The sequence below is a fragment of the Erigeron canadensis genome, chromosome 9, assembly GCF_010389155.1.
Source record: "Erigeron canadensis isolate Cc75 chromosome 9, C_canadensis_v1, whole genome shotgun sequence".
Lineage (NCBI taxonomy): Eukaryota > Viridiplantae > Streptophyta > Magnoliopsida > Asterales > Asteraceae > Erigeron > Erigeron canadensis.
In genome coordinates this window covers 34,650,189-34,670,373 of record NC_057769.1, presented here as the reverse complement: position 1 = coordinate 34,670,373, position 20,185 = coordinate 34,650,189, and the positions used below count along the sequence as shown (strand labels likewise).

At 34.7% G+C, this 20,185-nt stretch overlaps 1 protein-coding gene and 1 long non-coding RNA gene across 3 annotated transcripts; one reads left to right on the top strand and one right to left on the bottom strand.

The window, feature by feature from the left end:
* Positions 1-798: 798 nt before the first annotated feature.
* On the top strand, positions 799-6,324 carry LOC122582939. Of its 2 annotated transcripts, XM_043755369.1 has the most exons (9): positions 799-884; positions 979-1,083; positions 1,161-1,266; positions 1,359-1,488; positions 1,961-2,260; positions 2,359-2,463; positions 2,565-2,669; positions 2,765-2,888; positions 3,959-4,720. In XM_043755369.1, the coding sequence occupies exons 1-5, from the start codon at positions 867-869 to the stop codon at positions 2,172-2,174; spliced, it is 573 nt and encodes a 190-aa protein (XP_043611304.1). In that variant the 5' UTR covers positions 799-866; the 3' UTR covers positions 2,175-2,260; positions 2,359-2,463; positions 2,565-2,669; positions 2,765-2,888; positions 3,959-4,720. The 2 variants fall into 2 exon arrangements, with proteins under 2 accessions (XP_043611304.1, XP_043611305.1); XM_043755370.1 differs by lacking the exons at positions 2,359-2,463; positions 2,565-2,669; positions 2,765-2,888; positions 3,959-4,720 and adding an exon at positions 6,283-6,324.
* A 1,280-nt stretch (positions 6,325-7,604) lies between these two features.
* Positions 7,605-8,303, bottom strand: LOC122583033. Its single transcript, XR_006321302.1, has 2 exons — positions 7,932-8,303; positions 7,605-7,852 (listed from the first exon to the last, which is right to left on the bottom strand). It is a non-coding gene; the product is annotated as an uncharacterized LOC122583033 (long non-coding RNA).
* Positions 8,304-20,185: the final 11,882 nt, after the last annotated feature.

Sequence of the window (20,185 nt, the reverse complement as noted above, 5' to 3'; positions counted from 1 at the left end):
CAATACTATGTGTGAATGAAATTGGAAAGGCATTTAGAAACAGGGGTATAGCTGTTGACGTTATCGACTTCTATACAGGTGGACCACTCGAATATTCTACGTCTAAGTACCAATATGGAAGAAGGGAGCTTGTGGCGTTCATTAAAAGCTGCAATGGTAATGACAATGACAACAAAAAGGGTTGACTGAAAGACAATGCACAAACTTACTAGGTTTTGATTGACTGTATTTTGCTGTTCAGACACTTCATCGTCTTTACTCTTAGATGCACCTAACTATAATTTTGTACATACATACCATCACTTTTTGAGTTTCGAGTGTCTATCGACTACTACAGAACTCGAGAAATCCCATGAACTCGTGATTGGGCTTTCTATGGGCTTTCTATGGAGTGACTAAGAGGTTAAGCTTTGATTGGGCTAGAATGTCGGGAGTTCACCTTAGTGGGATTTCTACATTGTCTTGATTTTGGTTGTGATCGGTTCTTGTTTTATAGTTTGGGTTGGGTTCATTAACGTAATTCGTAGTGCAAGTCCTCTGATGTTTTCTGTAAGTCAGTGACTTTTTTAATAAGGAAATAGTTCTTAAGTTATTAGCTTTTAAATAATGAAATAGTTCTAGGGTTTCAAATCCTTTGATGTTAAAATCGTATAATTTCTGGGCCTACTCATTATTTATTCAAATCGAAGATTTCTTGATCTCACTATTTTTTGATTTCTTGAGTCGCTTATTCTAATATATGTTATCTGTAAGTTATTTATCTTTTTCTTTTATAACATTAATACTTCTCATTGATCTGTTTTAGACTGTCATTATTATTGATCTGCTGCAGGCACCGTACCTAACCTTTCAGAATCATCATCTTCATGGCGGATGCCCCAGAGGTATCTATCTTTCTATCTGAGGGTGGTTCATCCCCTTTGTTTTTCTACCAATTTCAAAAACTCTAATCTGATGAATTTAGTTATATGTTTTCAGTGCATAGTTATCGGCGTCGACAATTCTCGTTGGGTGCCCATCGACTCTGATATCTTTCGGGATCTATGCGATGCTATTGAGTTCTATTGCAGAGCCAAATTTAATGTACGTTACCCTTTGTTAATCCTACTTGAAGAAACTTTTTGACATAATTAACAGCTGCTGTTTTTCTGTTGCTACAGGAAAATTCAGATACTGTTGTGGGCTTATACACTATGAGTTCCGTTAATCCTGAACATTTGGTTTATCCCACTGGATCTATTGAAGAATTAGTTGCTAAGTTCCCAGGTAGCTTTCATGTTTAATTAGTAGTTAGTTATATATATATGTAGGATTTTTTAATTATTCAACCACTAATCACGACCATGCTTGTTTCACAGCTATGAATACCGGCTCTGGTCAGGTGGACCTTTTAAGCATGTTCACATTTGGCTGTATGCCCTTGACTCAACACTCTCTCTTCAGTCAACATAAAAACAAGAAAAAGAGGGTGGTTCTTTTCGTTGCAGGGTATGTTTCTTAATCCCGCTCAAACTTACATCAGTCCAGAATTTTGCCCGATTCATTTAGACCCCTTTTGTGACCATTTCATACATTTTCTTCTTTTTCCTTTTGGAGATGTACGAACCAAACACCCCTTAATCCCCTGTTCCTTTATTTTCTAGACGGGTTTGGATACTAAGGATTTGATTATACTTTTCTTTGTGGTGACGATCTACCACACTGCAAATTCTTTTATAAAAAAAAATATATGTACAAAAAATATGATGAGCAACTTACATATGTACCTTTAACGTGTAACTAAATAATATCTTATAGTTTTGGGATGGTTTTGCAGTACTTGACTTTTGTACAAATTAAAATTAAGTTACCACTTGGAATGGAGACTAGTGTGCGAGTTAGATACTTAGATGGTTTAGTAGTTTTGGGATCTTTATATATGCCAAATTGCCAATTGATAATGTATTTGTTGGTTTGCCAGGCTTACGAATCTGTCTCTTCTATCTGCGGAGGAAACTGCAATGGCATGTAGAGGCAAGGGTATAGCTATTGATGTTATCGACTTGTATACAGGTGGACCAACCCGATATCCTATTTCTAACTACTCATATGGAAGAAATGAGCTTGCAGCGTTAATTAAAATGCGCAATGATAATGACGGCAATGACAACTGCCACATTGTACACGTTGGATAACGTCCTATTCGTGATGCCCTATCCAAGTCCGGTTTATTAAAGTAACTCCCTTTCAGTCTGGGGAACAGAATGTTAATGCCCCAGAGGTATCTATCATTCTGTCCGAGTGGTTCATCTCCTTTCTTTTTCTATCGATTTCAAAAACTCTAATTTGATGAATATATATATATATATACATTTTCAGTGCATAGTTATCGGTGTCGACAATCCTCGTTGGGTGCCCTGTAACTCTGATATCTTTCGGGATCTACGCGATGCTATTAAATACTATTGCGAAGCCAAATTTAAGGTATGTTGCCCTTTGTTAATCCTACTTGAAACTTTTTAACATAAACAACTGATGATTGCCACAGGGAATGCATAACAACTGATGCTTTTGTGTTGTTACAGGAAAATTCAGATACTGTTGTGGGCTTATTCACAATGAGTTCCTTGAGTTCTAAACATTTGGTTTATCCCACTGGATCTATTGACGAAATAGTAATGAGTTCCCACGTAGGTTTCATGTTTAATTAGAGTAGTTGCTGTTAGCTATATATATACAGTATCTAATTATTCAACCACTAAACAGGCCCATGCTTGTTTCACAGGTATGAATGCCGGCTGTGGTCAGGTGGACCTTTTAGGCATGTTCTCATTTGGCTGTATGCCCTTGGTAAAACGCTTCGGTCAACATAGTAATAAGAAAAAGAGACTCGTTGTTTTCGTTGGAGGGTATGTAATTCTTCTTATAACCTTTTAGTGTGTATCTATATCTTTCTCATTGCAAAGAACTTTTATGAACGTTTTCTTATTCAGTAAACAAAGGTTAAAAAAGTCAAAGGTCAACCAGTTCCCTCTAACACTATGGGAAAGGTCGGCCTCTGTTTCATAAGTCAAATCCAACCCTGCTTGTAATAAACAAAGGGTAGTTTTATACAATAATTTCCCCCCTAAAACATAACATTTAAACATTTCATACATACATAATCATATGAACACATGTGTATGCAATATGTACCGAGACTCTCCTTTGTGACCGACTCAAACTCTTTATCGTCCTGACAAGTAGACCTTTGTGACGTATTCATCACCCCATGCTGCACATATGACTAGAGTTTAGCTCCTATGCAGCACATTCATAACATTGTTTGGCGCATAAGACCACAAACTTACATCAGTCCAGAATTTTACCGAATTCATTTAGACCCCTTTTGTGACCATTCATACATTTCCTTCTTTTTCCCTTTGGAGCAACACCCCTTAATCCCCTGTTCTTTTATTTTCTAGACGGGTTCAGATACTAGAGATTTGATTATACTTCTTAGCGGTGATGACATACCACACTGCAAATTCTTTTATAGAATTTTTGTCAAGATAATATCACGACATTTGAAAGAAAAAACAATAACTATATGTAGAAGAAGCAGGACGAGCAACTTACATATGTACCTTTAATGCGTAATTTAATAATATTGTTATAGTTTTGGGATGGTTTAGTTGTACTCGACTTTTGTACAAATTAAAATTTAGTTTAATAGTTTTGGAATGGTTTAGTTGTACTTGACCTTTTTACAAATCAAAATTAAGTTAACACTTGGAATGGAGATTAGTGTGCATATTAGATCTTAGATGGTTTAGCAGTTATTGTGCCATTCTAATCCCTGTTTAGAATGGTCGATGGAATTGCTTTAAATTCAATCAACCCTTGTAATCTATTTTATTCACTCTCTCTTGTATCCTAGCTTCTCGCTAGTTTTGGTATCTTATATATGCCAATATAAATGTGTTTGTTTGGTTGCCAGGCTTACGAATCTGTCTATGCTATTTGTGGAGGCAACTGCAAAGGCATTTAGAGGCAAGGGTATAGCTATTGATGTTATCAACTTCTTTAAAGGTGAACCACCCAAATATCTTGGTTCTAACTACCCGTGTGGAAGAACGGAGCTTGAGGCGCTAATTAGATTGTGCAATGGTTATGACAAAGGCAACCACCGCTTTGTAGCCGTTGGATCACGTTCTATATGTGACACCGTGTCCAGTTTATTAAAAGTAAACCCCTTTCAATACAAGGAGCCGAATGTTACTGTTAAAAGAAAATTTGGAGTAGAGGAATCAAGTGCTGCTTGGGGAAGTAAAAGGAGAGCAATATAAGTAAACCCTTTTGAGTACAAGGAACAGAATGTTACTGTTAAAAGGAAATTTGGAGTAGAAGAATCAAGTGTCTGCTTGGGGAAGTAAAAGGAGAGCAATAAAAGTAAACCCTTTTGAGTACAAGGAACAGAATGTTACTGTCAAAAGGAAATTTGGAGTAGAAGAATCAAGTGTCTGCTTGGGGAAGTAAAAGGAGAGCTGTGGAGGCCTGATGCATGCATGCTGCCTATTTGTGACCCTTTATTTTGGTTGTTGAAATGCACTGTTAATGGATATGTATGCTCTGCTGAATTGTTAATGTTTGTCTGTTCAACGGATCACATTAAGTGTGTGACTTGTTTACCTTCTATCACGTGCTATTTATGTGCTGTAAATCTGTAATGTTGATCGTTATGCTTAAAGCATAGATAAAAGATTTTGTGTCAACTCTTGGGTAATTTCTGGATGTCCAAATGAGGGTTTGCAAGTAGTTGATTTCTGGATGTCCAAATGAGGTTATTTTCAGTCAAAGTACATAATATTCAAGTAGGATAATCCTCATAGGATCGTCCAATCTTACTAGCCAAGACCTTGTTGAGTGTACACAGGATTGTTGCGTAGGTGAGATTGAGTTGGGATTGTCATCTTTTGGGAGTCCCGTCATGCAAATGAGCTTAAAGCTTTTATAACGAACTTGAAGCTTTTAATTTTGACTCATAAGATCGATGGCATGATGACAAAATTAATTACTTGAAGATCCAATAATTCAGACCGGCCCTGTTAGATAGACTTTGATGATCTTACAAAAAAAACACACTCAAATAACAAAAATGATATATCCTCCTAATTAAACACTAAACATAAACATTCAAATTCAATGTCATAAATCAGTTGGAAAAGCATCTGAGTTTGACGATTATGGAAGTCTCTCTGAAAATGACATTAGGCAAAAGCACATGAAATAATCCATTTAAATGAAGTGAACATACAAGAGCAGTACATAGATAATCTGAAACCAACAAAACAAAATATTCTCACTACAATGATTGGAATCCAAATGATCCTATGATCACACTTCTTTTGCTTCAACAGCAATTCTTCACAAAGCAAACTAAAATAAACTTCTGGTCACCCAAAACGAAAAAAATTACGACAATTAAAAGGACATCCTGGATACCTGATCAACCTGCAAAAAGAAAAAAAATTACGTAAGATCACATTGCAAGTAAATGGAAACCTAGCATGTATATATACTTCAAGAATCATAACCTATTCCTTATGAATGGTAAGGTAACCCAAAGCAGCATAATTTTGTATCATCATATTTGACAGGAACTATATAGAAAGTAAAAAAATTCGCCACCAAAAATGTGTTTCTGGTTAACTCGACCTTCATCGAAAGATGTAAAATTCTTAAGCTGCTTTCTCCAACTTTTTCAAACCCGTTTCCATGCTTTCTATGGAGTGACTAAGAGGTTAAGCTTTGGTTGGGCTAGAATGTCGGGCTAGAATTGTCATTGACTTTGGTTGTGGTCGGTTCTTGTTTTATAATTTGGGTTGGGTTCATTAAGGTAATGCGTAGTGCAAATCCTTTGATAAGTCGGTCACTTTCTATTTAAATAAGGAAATAGTTATCGGGTTTCAAATCCCTTGATGTTAAAAATCCTATAAATTCTGGACCTACTAATTGTTTATTCGAATCGAAGATTTCCTGATCTCTCAAATTATTGATTTCTTGAGTCGCTTATTCTAATATATTTTCCGTAAGTTATTTATCTTTTTCTTTTATAACATTAATACTTCTCATTCATCTGTTTTAGATTGTCATTATTATTGATTATTCATCTGCTGCAGGCACCGTACCTAACCTTTCAGAATCATCATCATCTTCATGGCGGATGCCGCAGAGGTATCTATCTTTCTATCTAAGTGGTTCATCTCCTTTCTTTTTCTATTTTGCTATAAACTCTAATTTGATGAATATATATATTTTCAGTGCATAGTTATCGGTGTCGACAATTCTCGTTGGGTGCCCTGTGACTCTGATATCTTTCAGAATCTATGCGATGCAATTGAATTCTATTGCAGAGCCAAATTTAAGGTACGTTGCCCTTAATCTGTTAATCCTCTTGAAGAAACTTTTTGACAAAAATAACAACTGATGATTGCCCCGTTACTAACAGGGAATGTATAACAACTGATGTTTTTGTTTTGTTACAGGAAAATCCAGATACTGTTGCGGGCTTATACACAATGGGTTCCTCTGATTCTAGACATTTGGTTTATCCCACCCGATCTATTGAAGATATAGTCGCTAAGTTCCCATGTAGGCTTCATGTTTAATTACAAGCTAGCTATATATGTTGGATTTTTTTTATTATTCAACCACTAAACATGACCATGCTTGTTTCACAGATATGAATGCCGGCTGTGGTCAAGTAGACCTTTTAGGCATGTTCTCATTTGGCTGTATGCCCTTGGTAGAACGCTTCGCTGAACATAGTAATAACAAAAAGAGGCTCGCTGTTTTCGTTGGAGGGTATGTAATTCTTCTTATAACTTTTTAGTGTGTATCTATATCTTTCTCATTGCAAATACCTTTAAGAATGTTTTCTAATGTGTTTGTTGGTTGCCAGGCTTACGAATCTGTCTATGCTATTTGCGGAGAGAGCTGCAAAGACATTTACAAAGATGGGTATAGCTATTGATGTTATCTACTTCTATACGGGTGAAACACCCATATATCCTTTTTCTGAGTACCCATGTGGAAGAGAGCATCTTGAGGCGTTAGTCAAATTGTGCAATGCTTATGACAAAGGCAACCACCGCTTTGTACATGTTGGATCACGTTCTATTCTTGACGCCGTGTCCAGTTTAGTAAAAGTAACTCCTTTTAAGTCCGAGGAACAGGATGTTACTGTTAAAAGGAAATTTGGAGTAGAAGAATCAAGTGCTGCTAGGGAAAGTAAAAGGAGAGCTGCGGAGGCCTGTTGCATGCATGCTGCCTATTTCTCACCCTTTATTTTGGTTGCTGAAATACCATGGAACCCGAGGAGAAGGTCCAAGAGGACTGAACACCTACTTGTTCATATCTTTTATCACGTGCTATTTATGTGCTGTAATGTTGATCGTTATGCTTAAAGCATAGATGAAAGATTTTGTTTCAACTCTTGGGTCATTTCCGGATGTCCAAATTACTTGAAGATCCAATATTTCAGACCGGCCCTGTTTGATAGACTTTGATGAGCTTTCAAAAAATACACAATCAAATTACAAAAATGATATATCCTCCTAAACACTAAAACATAAACATTCAAATTCAAATAAGGCAAAAGCACATGAAATCATCCATTCAAATAAAGTGAACATACAAGAGCGGTACATAGATAATCTAAAACCAACAAAACAAAATATTCTCAATACAATGATTGGATTTTAAAAGATCCTAGCTATGAGTCTATGATCACACTTGTTTTGCTTCAACTGCAATTCTTCACAAAGCAAACTAAAATAAACTTCTGGTCGCCTCGGGATCACTTTACTTCGATGAGCATGAAGAAGACAACCTGTATACACAAATAAAATGGTAAACGACAATAAAAAGGACATCCTGGATACCTGAACCTGCAAAGCGAAAAAAATTACCTAAGATCACATTCCAAGTAAATTGAAACCTAAGCATGTATACTTGAAGAATCATAACCTATTCCTTGTGAATGGTCAGGTCACCCAAAGCATAATTATATTTGTATCATCATATTTGACAGGAACTATATAGAAAGTAAAAAAATTTCCACCAAAAATGTGTTTCTGGTTAACTCAACCTTCATCGAAAGATGTAAAATTCTTAAGCAGCTGCTTTCTACAACTTTTTTAAACTTGTTTCCATGCTTTATATGGAGTGACTATGTAGAAAAATATAAGTAAACATAGATAAATAGACACTTATCAATGCAACGGATTAAAGAACAAACAGACTGATGGATTAAAACTAGAGTTCTTACAAAACAAAACAGAAATAAGAAGATTACATCGGAAAATATTTTAGGGTTTTCTACTAACGGTAAGAAAGGCTGCAGAGAGAGGTAGAGGCTACAGTGCCCTATCTCATTCTATTTATATAAAAATAAAATACAATCTCCTCCTTGATCTTCTTGTCTTCTACAACTTTAACCCGAACTTGATGACTTTATTCAACTTCAGTCCACATAGCATAAACTAGCTCCAATTGTCCATGTTTAGCCCCTCTTGCAGATAAAAGCTTACACCCGTGGTCCATAACTTGATCATCTTTAGTCCCTCCTAGATTCAATGCATTTACCAAAGGTCTTATGCTTCATCCTGCATATCAACATTCTAAGTTAGAACAATTAAATTGGTATTTTAACACTCCCTCACAATTTAATTATGGAAGAGATCAATTAGCCTCAAATCTTTCAAGAGTTTATTGTGTTGAGCAGATGTGAGTCCCTTTGTGAATAAATCAGCAAGATTGTCTTCAGTACCTATTTTCACAGTTTCAACAATTTCCAAATTGATTCTCTCTAACAATATATAAGTCAATCTCAAAGTGTTTAGTTTTCTCATGAAACGCAGGATTAGCACTAATCTGTATTCCAGCCTTGCTATCACAGAAAATAGGTACAGGATGTTCTTGCCTAATTCCAAATTCATTTAAAATTTTTAGCACCCACAGAATTTCACAAGTCATGGCTGCTAATGCTCGAAATTCTGCCTCAGCAGAAGATCTAGATATGGTGGACTGCTTTTTACTTTTCCAAGATATAGGTGAGCCACCAAGAAAGATAATGTATCCTGTGATACTTTTCCTGGCAGTCACCTTCTTGGCCCAATCAGAATCTACATAAGCAGTCAAGGAGACATTAGATTTACCTTTCAAGTGAATCCCCTTCCCTGGAGAGCCCTTCAAATACCTTAGTACCTTCAAGGCAAGCTTAAAATGAGACAAACAAGGATTATGCATAAATTGACTTAGGACATGCACTTCAAAGGCTATATCAGGCCTGGTAAGGGTGAGATAAGTCAACTTACCCACCAATTTTTGATACTCAGTGATGTTTTCAAGAGGTGGATTATCATCACAAGGTCCCAGATTAGAGTCAATAGGAGTATGACAAGGTTTACATCCTAACAAACCATATTCAGAAATGATGTCCATACAATACTTTCTTTGTGTCATACAAACACCATCATTTGTATCAAGAACTTTTATACCAAGAAAATATCTTAATTTACCAAGATCCTTTATAGAGAATCTGGTACTTAAGAACTACTTGCACTGATTAGTTTCTTTAACACAATTACCAGTTATAACTATATCATCAACATAGACAAGTAAAGCAATAAAAACACCATTTGAGTTTTTGGTGTACAAAGAATAATCACTAATGCTTTGGCAAAAGCCATAATCAACAAGAGTAGAAGTCAATTTTTCATTCCACTTCCTAGGGGCTTGCTTGAGCCCATATAAAGACTTAACCAACTTACACATTCTTCTATCAGTAGTAGAAAAATAACCACGAGGAGGTGTCATATAAACATCCTCAACAATCTCCCCATACAAGAAAGCATTGTTAATATCAAGTTGAAAGATAGGCCAACAGTTTTGAGTGACAATGGTGATAAGGCATCTTATGGTAACCATTTTACCAACAGGAGAGAATGTTTCATCAAAGTCAACACCAGCCTTTTGACTGTATCCCTTAGCAACTAACCTAGCCTTATATCTATCAACATCCCCATTGGACTTGTATTTAACCTTGTAAACCCATTTACACCCAATGGGTTCCCTGTCAGGAGGAAGATCAGTGAGAGTCCAAGTCCCATTATTGTGTAAAGCCTCCATTTCTGCATTCATAGCATCAATCCAAAGAGGATCTTTGCTTGCTTCAGAAAAGGAGGTGGGTTCAAGGTGCTTATTAAGGTTGGTAACAAAGCACATGTTTTCAGTGTTAAGTTTAGAGTAATTAACAAAATTAGTGATACTGTGTTTAGTTTTAGTACCTAACACAAAGTCATTTAGATTCTTTGGCAGTCTGGTTGTCCTGGTAGACCTCCTAAGATTAACAGGGTTGTCATTAAGATTAACAGGATTACCATTCAACTGGTCAGGGTCATTAGAATTATCATTACCCTCATAATTGTGTGAATCCTCAACAAGTGTTGCATCGTGATCACTGGTAATCTCAAGAAGACTGCCAGAGTGATCAGATGGACCATTCATTCCAGAGCCCAAGTAAGGGCTACCATGGTTAGAAGGTCTACTGTCATCACTTGAATTAGGCTCTCTCCTTTCATCATTGGGATTTAAAGGTTTTGGATGATTATTAATAAAAGGATAATTATTATCAAAAAGATTATTATCAAAAAAGTTTAAATGAGTAATCTCATTTTCATAAACTTGTTGATTTATTTTTAAAGGAAAGACATGTTCATAAAAAATAACATCCCTTGAATAAAGGATGGTTTTATTATCAAGACTAAATAACTTATAGCCCTTTTTTGCATCAGCATATCCAATAAGAACACACTTCTCAAATCTACCACTAAACTTATCAGAGTTATTTAAAATGGTGGCAAAAACATAAGCATCCAAAAACCCTTAAGTAGGAGAGATTAGGTGAACATTTGAAAATTATTTCATAAGGAGATTTTCCAGAAAGAACAGAAGAAGGTAACTTGTTAATCAAATAGGTAGCAGTTAGCACACATTCATTCCACATGTTAAGAGGTAACCCCCCTTGAAACATAAGAGCCCTTGCTACATTAAGCAAATGCCTATGTTTCCTTTCAACAATACCATTTTGCTGTGGGGTGTGCACACAGGAAGTTTTGGTGAATAATTCCTTTTTGTTTAACAAAACTGCTCATTTTATGATTGATAAATTCACTTCCATTATCACTTCTAAAGATTTTCACATGTTTATTAAATTGATTTTGAAGAAGATTGTAAAACCTTACAAGATTATCAAAGGTTTCATCTTTGTTTTTCATTAAGTAAACCCACACAGCCCTGGAATGGTCATCAACAATAGTAAGGAAGTATTTGTATCCTTCCCTACGTTGCACTCTATAAGGACCCCAAAGGTCAAGGTGCACAAGTTCACCAAGGCTGGTGGACTTGTGCTCAGTTAAAGGGAAAGGTTCCCTGGTCTGTTTTGCTTTATGGCAAACATCACAAGAAAAATTATGCAACACATTATCAAGTTTAAGTTTGTCCTTAAGGACCATGAGCACATGATCAGCAGCCTGCAGTGCTAAGTTTGTTTAGATATATTGCAAGTTAGACTGGTATTGAAACAAGACACAATATTCTTACCATTTTCACATTCATCAAACAAGTACAAACCATCATACTGTCTACCAATCCCCACAGTCATTCTTGTTCTCAAGTCCTGAATGTAACAATTATCCTCATCAAAACCAATAAAGAACTTATTATCCCTAGCCAACTTATGAACAGACAACAAGCACACTATACAGAATTATATTGTTTGTTAATCTTAAATTCCCAATTTTAACAACCTTGGCTTGAGTTCCATTAGGGTGACCAACAATTAAACCTAGACTAGACACATCAACAACATCAAACATATGTTTAACAGAATTTGTCATAGGTTGAGAAGCACCAGAATCAGTTATCCATCCTTTGATGGCTTTGGATAATTGTTCAGAATGATTTGATCTAAAAAAATTTTCAAAATTTGAGTTAAAAAAGGAATTTGAGTTAAATAAAAGTACCTCCCATGTTGGACTGAATGGGCTTTGTAGCAGAACTTTCACTCAACATTTTCACAATCTGATTGATTTGTTCACTTGAAACTTGAAAATTAGAAGCAGAAGGTCCAACACTAGAGCTGGAACCAGAATAAGGAGTGACAGAACCTTGTGGTTCAGAAGAGACAACATGATTACTAGAAACATTCCTTCCAAAAGATTAATTTCCAAAAGACTGATGAGAATTCCTCTTAACAAACCCACCATTGGGTCTATAAGAGTTGTTGTACCCATGTGGTTGTCCAATAATTTCATAACACCCTTCAATAGTATGCCCTATTCTGTGGCATTTAGAACATTTAAGATTAAGATTAGGTCCCCTTCTCACTTCAACATTTCTATTTTCAGAATATCTTGGTTCAAAAGATCTTGTTTCAGAAAATTTCCTTCTATTCTCAAAGGTTTTAGCAACAAAAGCTGAATTTTGTTATTTTGGAGGAACCTCAACAGGTGCAGCCTTGTGTGATTCCTCCCTACAAATTATGGCAAAATTTGTTTTTACACTGGGAAGGGGATCCCTGGTCTAAATGTTACTTCTTATGGGCAAGTAAACCTCATCCAGTCCCATAAGGAACTGCATGAGCTTAATCAACTAGTGGTGCTCTTGAAACCCCTTAGCTGCATTGCATGTGCAGGTAGGAAGTTTCACAAGAGAATCAAACTGTATCCATAAAGCATTCGATCTATGATAGTAATCAGACAAAGAACTGCCACCTTGAGTTAAAGAATTGATTTTATGATGTAAATTAAAGGTTATTGACCCATCCACTTTATCATAGGTCTCCTTAAGTTCCTCCCAAACAAGAAAAGCCTCTTTAGAAAAAATTTGACCCAGATAAACATCTTCAGACAAAGCACCAAGAATCCAAGAAAGAACCACAGAGTTAGTTCTATCCCATTGTTTTGCCAAAACATCATTGTGAGTAGGTCTTTCATAAGACGCATTGATAAAACAAAGTTTGTTTTTAGTCTCCAAAGCAAGTTCCATTGCACAAGCCCATATTTTATAATTTTTAGTTCCTTTCAATTTTAAGCTAACTAAAGGTGTACCAGATGTGTCACTAGCATGCAAATACAAAGGATCACCAAAATCAAGATTGCTAATCAGAGTACCAAACACATTAATACCACTTTCAACATCAGTTTCAGGTGGTACCAGATTATCATCAACATATCCATCCATATTGACAAATAAGACAGAGAACACAAAAGAAAGAAAAAAAAAGATATAGAATAAGCAGATAACAAGAACTACAATAAACCTAAAGGAAAACAAGAGCAGAGGCCAGATTCAAGAACACTCAAGTGTCTTGACAGGTATGCTCAAGAATCCTCTCTTCTACCAAGAAAAGATTAGAACAGATAGATATCAGTTAAAACTCACATAAAACTTGATCACAATACGAGAAGATTCAATAATATACTCACAGTATACAGAGAAATTCATTTTAAAAGCAAATAAGCACAGAGTAACAAGAAACACACAAATAAAGAAGAAATCCCAACTGATAGGCCAAACCTTTCACACTTAGAGCACTCCAAGTGAGAAACAATTTGCTACTAGATGGGTAGGTAAGGAGACTTACAGTGGGGTCGCCAACAGTAATTCCAATATATAGAAAAGGGACATAATAAGGCAACAATATACTCCAATAATATCAGATATGAACCCTAAAAAAAGATTGATAAAGAAGATAGGAGAGATATGTCAGATATATATCCAACCTCAACCTAAAAAGATTGGATCTGAAGATATGACAATAAACCGCTACAAATGGAAAGATCCAAAATCTAGAAAGATTTGAACCCTACACATGAGCAGTAAGAAGAGATTAATAAAGAGATAATATCAAAAAAGGTTTCAAAAAAAAAAACTTAATATAAATATATGTATGTATATATACTTATATATAAAAGGATCCGAAAAATAGTTTTGATTTAAAGAAAATAATTAATTTTAAAACCTGGGTGTTGATACCATGTAGAAAAGTATAAGTAAACATAGATAAATAGACAGTCATCAATGCAGCAGATTAAAGAACAAACTGAATGATGTATTAAAACTAGAGTTCTTACAAAACAAAACAAAAATAAGAAGATTACATCGGAAAATATTTTAGGGTTTTCTACTGACGGTAAGAAAGGCTGCAGAAAGAGGTAGAGGCTACAGTGCCCTATCTCATTCTATTTATATAAAATTAAAATACAATCTTCTCTTTGATCCTCTTGTCTTCTACAACTTTAACCCGAACTTGATGACTTTATTCAACTTCAGTCCAACTAGCAGAAACTAGCTCCAATTGTCCATATTTAGCCCCTCTTCCAGATAAAAGCTTACACCCGTGGTCCATAACTTGATCATCTTTAGTCCCTCCTAGATTCAATGCATTTACCAAAGGTCCTATGCTTCATCCTGCATATCAACATTCTAAGTTAGAACAATTAAATTGGTATTTTAACAGACTAAGAGGTTAAGCTTTGGTTGGGCTGGAATGTCGGGAGTTCACCTTAGACTATCTCATTCACAACCCAACTCACCAATACTATTCATTAAAAAACTAATATCTCTCTCTTAAAACTATCCAACAGAACTAAACCCAACTTTCACACTCTCATCAACAACCCAACCAAACTATGTTTTAATATCTATTATAATTAACATTTCTTTTATTCAAAATTAAATAAAATGCATGCTTAAAAATTTTTATATATCATCATCACAGATAAAAATAAAATTATCACTTTATCTCAAAAATATGTTATACATATTTGTAATCATAAATAAAAATAAACTAGCAAAATTAATTAAAAAAAATTCACATTTATCCAAATTAATATTGTTAACAAATTAGATCCATTTAAAAAAATTAAACAAATGTGATAGCTAGTTTAATACAGTATTTGCAAAATATGACGACAATGGTGTAATGGTGTCAGCAATTGGTGATGATGACGACGATGAGTAGGAGTGGTGCCGACTGCTGGTAATGGTGAAAATCGAGTGATGTAGGTAATTAATGTAAAAATGATAGTGAAAAGAATTAAAAGTAAAAGATAATAAGTGTGATGAAATGGCTAGCCGGGGTACCTTTTGGGTATCTTGGTGAGAGGAGATGTTGGCTTGGAGGTTATGGGATCGAATCTTGTATTCCCCATTGACCTCGGGCATTTACCTCTTTAGCGTAAAATAGGCTCCCTTTGGGGGTACCAGCGGTGTAGTGCCTTGAACCCTGAGCATACTGTCCGTTTGGATGTTACTGCTAAGCTTGATAAAACGACCTTCCCATCCGCCGTTAAAAAAAATAAAATAAGTGTGATGATCAAAATGTATCAATATTGTAGTTTACAAATAAAAGATGCAAAATTGATGTATTATAAATTTATAATTTATTTTTAAATTAACGTATTTGATTATGAGGTAAATGTTTGATTATATTGTAAAGTAAAGTTGTATTTTTGTAAAGGAATAAGTAGAAAAAGGAATGTCACTTGACTATATTAGTACTGTATTAAATTCTCCAAACATTGTTTGTAGTGTTTGTACCACCCACTTAGTCGGTGTGATGAAATTTGTTTAACAATTATTTTTTTGCCTTTTTTTACCAACCAAACGAAAGACTTATGCCCCGACAGGCAAGGCTGGCCCAACTACTATGTGAGGTCAAGTGGATGCTTTAGGCCCCCAGAAACAGTAGGCCCCCACTTTTCATAGCATCCCAATCTTTTAAGCGGCTAAAACTACACCTCGCCTGCAAAAAAAAAATAGGGTACGCAGCCTCACATACGCGAAGCCCTCACCTCCTTAAAAGAATGAAAAGACTGCGATTTTCTCAATCAAAATATGATGGAAACATTAGAGTCTTGTGATTATGGTGTATGTGTACAGTCGTACAAGTACACAATTTGATCTAGTCTTTTTGTTTTTTAAAACTTACAAGTTATAATAGAAGTATCCATATTGTCCTTCATTGAGTAACAGAGCGTGTTGTTAAACAATAGATAGAATAGCTCTGGTTTTTCACCGGTACCTTTTTTTTTGGGATAATGTTCATTAAGGCCGCCCAATTATTTCATTGTTTTCTTTTAGGCCACCAATTTATTATATGAGACTTATGGGCCACCTAAATTTATAATTTGTTCTATTTACATCAATTTATACTGAAATCACAAAAGAAAAAAACTAAGAATGACAAAAATACCTTTTATATAATAAAATAATTTATTTACGTGATACATATACACTAATTATTTACATAATACATATACACTCAAATACCAATTATGCATGAACCTTCATTATGCACCTGAAGATTATCACATTAATATCTATGATACATTGTGTTTACAGAATCCAAAATACAAATCCTTCTAACAGTATATAAGAATACTCATATTAATTAAACACCAAGCTCGTAAACAATTATTTAGCAACAAAAAAAATCATAAGTCAAATGGGAGTAACTAATAACCAAATTAAAAAATTAAAAAGCTAGGCATGCTTACTTATATTGCATCAATAAGCTAGTCCATACACAAAAAGACATATATAAAGAAAACCCATACGATCTTGTATAGTATAGAAGCAAGAAACGAGTATACAATAAAACAACAATACAAGAAGAAAATATATTTATCGTTATCCTTGCATTGTGCCTCTAATAACGAATATGGAGATGTCGATGAAGATGAACAGAAAAGATAATAATTTTAAACCCTTATTATCTAGTAAACACAAAACATAAGAAAACCTTAGCCTTTTTTTAGTAATTATTTTCACATTTAAAGCGTAAATTTATTTGAGTGGTATATTGGTCTTGTTATATTTATAAGTGTATTATTATCATGATGAAACGACAAGACTCGATTTAAGAAAATAAGAGAATTTTTTTTTTTACAGAGGTATCCCACTGCGGCGCAGTAGAAAAAGGCTGACCAAAATTTTCCATAACTCATTTTGACACTTACAACGACTTGCAACTCATCCAACTCAAAACCAAACTTCATAGTACGTCATTTCTGAAATCAAACAAGTTTTAGACATAGAGATAAACATAACAAAAGTAAAACTAGTTATAAAAGACAAGGCACCAAAAATTAGAAATTTCGGCATGACCCATTCGTAAAATCGTCGTCAAAACCTGTTACGGATTATGAGTTTTCCAAAGATACATTTCAATAACAATCCAACACATTTCTAATACAAAATGACTCAATAAAAATGACCGAAACTTCTTATTTCTTACATTTGACAAAAATGAATAATTATACCAAAAAAGTCGATGTATCATGAGCCATAGTTCAAAGGGGTCTCTACGGGTGCTATCAACGTTACCATTAACCGCATTTAGCTAAAGAAATCAATAATCCAAAAAGCAACTTCAAACTCCGTTCTTTATATTACATAACTTGCTTCCACCTCCGGAACAACCTATAAAAAGGTAACAACTAAAAGAATAAGTCAAAGCTTAGTGAATACCATTGCATACGTTTATACACACGAAGGAGAGCAAAAACACAAAGGACTATCACATGTAGCCTATGGTACTGTCATACCATCTCTTGCATGCTCACCTTTGCGCTAACAACACATATATGGATCCATATAAGCTAAACAATCATAACTATCGGGATTCTTAGGCCCCAGAGGTTCTTAGGCCTCATAACAACTATGCCCCATACGGGCCTATGCCAAAATCAATTACCATACATGGACTAACAACTTCAACATGGTGGTCTTTCCACACATGGATAAACAACTTCAACATGGTGGTCTTTCCATACATGGATAAACAACTTCAACATGGTGGTCTTTCTACTCATGGATAAACAACTTCAACATGGTGGTCTTTCCACCCATGGATAAACAACTTCAACATGGTGGTCTTTCCACCCATGGATAAACAACTTCAACATGGTGGTCTTTCCACTCATGGATAAACAACTTCAACATGATGTGGTCAATTGACCCAGCGTATATATAATCATATGCAAGAGTACTCACCTCTTTCGCGACAACCAAATCCATGATGACCATCTAACAATCATATTGCTTTCCACCTAGCAATAGTTCGTAATTTACACATATAAGATCATCAAGCTCAATTACTTCATACACATGGTTAACAAGCCATACATTACAATCTTTTCTAGCATCTCAATGCCCAACCCAACTTTTACATAATTCACAGTCTCATCATATTCTAAGGTTGGCTTCTTTCAAAATCTCAATTTGATTTCACAACAATGTGGTCATTCATCTTAATAGCAAAATCACCATTTTCTTATTATTCTCAACTTAAGCAAATATGGCCACAATCAAATTTTCATAAAGACTCGACCCACATGTCAAAAGCATTCTCATAATCATAATGATATGGCTATACAACATCCTTACCAAAATTATTATTTTCATCGTAATCACAAAATAGTCAACAAAATTATTGTTTAAAATTATTATTTTCATATCTGACCAAGCTGCCTTCAAACAAGCATAACTCAATTTCTACTCACTCTTTTTACTTGATTCCAGTGGCCAAATTTATAAGACTCATATATCTACATTTTATCATTTGTGACCAACTTGTGAATTGTCTTTCAAAGATGACTTCTGGTCGTTTTAAAAACCAACACTGCTGCTGTTTTTATTAACAAAACAGTTTTGACCTTACTGACTTCAAATGACCATAACTTGAGTTCTACAACATAGTTTGACCCCATTCCAGTGGTCACTTCTTCTTAACACATTTAGGTATATTTTATATTCAGTGACCAAGATATGAATTAACTTGCAAGAATGTGTTTTACCCGTTTTAATGACAGACACATAACAAGTTTTGCTGAAAAATTAGCATTGCGCCCCTGAATTCAAAAATTCATATCTAGAGTTCTACTTCGTCTTTTTAACCCATTACAGTGGCAAAATTTACTTAACACAATAACCTACATTTTCTTTTTAGGATTCGACAAGTGAAAATTCTGCTACAGGGAAGTTTTACACATTACAAAAACTGGTACAGAATCTGCCAGAATTTTGTTGTTACATTCTTGTTATGCCACGACCCAACTGAAATTTAGTGGGTATAACACCTGCTATCCGCTAAAATTCCAACTAATTTAACCCTCTATTTAGAAATAAAATATTAGGAAACTATTTTAATGTCAAAACTATAATAAAGGTTCATTCTCATTGGCCTAAAAATTTTAGGATGTTACAACTCTCCCCCACTTGTAACGGATCACGTCCTCATGATCCAAGCCACATCTAGTGACGACCTTGCAGTGAAGCTATTCACTCAATTTGCCATTAATCATACGACATTTCTTCCTTGCTTTCATAGAACTTTACGCCATTATATAGCCTTGATTTATACTTCTTAAACATTTCATCCCCAGGCTAAAGACTTGTCGACAATGTCTTATGTAAACTCATTTTGAAGTTTGATTACTTTTAATACTACACGTAAAACCTTAGTGGCAAAATATGTCCTAAAACGAGAATTGTGAAAGGTGGAATAAAATTCTTGGAAGTTTTTTTTTTGGGGAGATTTCAAATAATAGTAACCTTGACGACTCGAGCAGGTATTTTGAAAGAATCGAAAACCGAGACCTTAGATTTCCTTATATGCAACTCGTAAAACGCCTCTAAAGACAAATTATTCATATTACAAAATCACCAAAATTGAACTTGATAAGTCTTTCTCCTTTATCCGCATAAGATTCTTGTCGATCATGACCTGTTTTAAGTTTTATTTATCATTTTAATCTTCATAGACATCTCCATCACTATATCCGTGCTACACATCTTTTGAGCTTCCTCCATTTGAACGAAGAAATCAAATGTGATTAGTATGTTCGATGATAAAACACAAAAGAAAGATGAGATCTTCACAGGCTTAGACGTCCGCCACTACATTGACTTACCCAGGTAACACCAAACTTCATATACGTAATCTTTCAAAAGAGTTAATTAAATTTTTCGACATTTGTTGATTGATAAGAAAAGAAAATACTTAGGAATGATAAGATCAAAATAAAGCGATAAACTTGATACTATAGAGGTAAACACACCAAAAATTTTACAGTAAAAGAAACAAATCCGATGA

Bases quoted from the DNA above. Each gene is read 5' to 3' on its own strand.
- LOC122582939 (XM_043755370.1), top strand. The intron at 1,084-1,160 runs GTACGTTACCCT...CTGTTGCTACAG, and splicing joins ATTGCAGAGCCAAATTTAAT to GAAAATTCAGATACTGTTGT. The intron at 1,267-1,358 runs GTAGCTTTCATG...CTTGTTTCACAG, and splicing joins ATTAGTTGCTAAGTTCCCAG to CTATGAATACCGGCTCTGGT.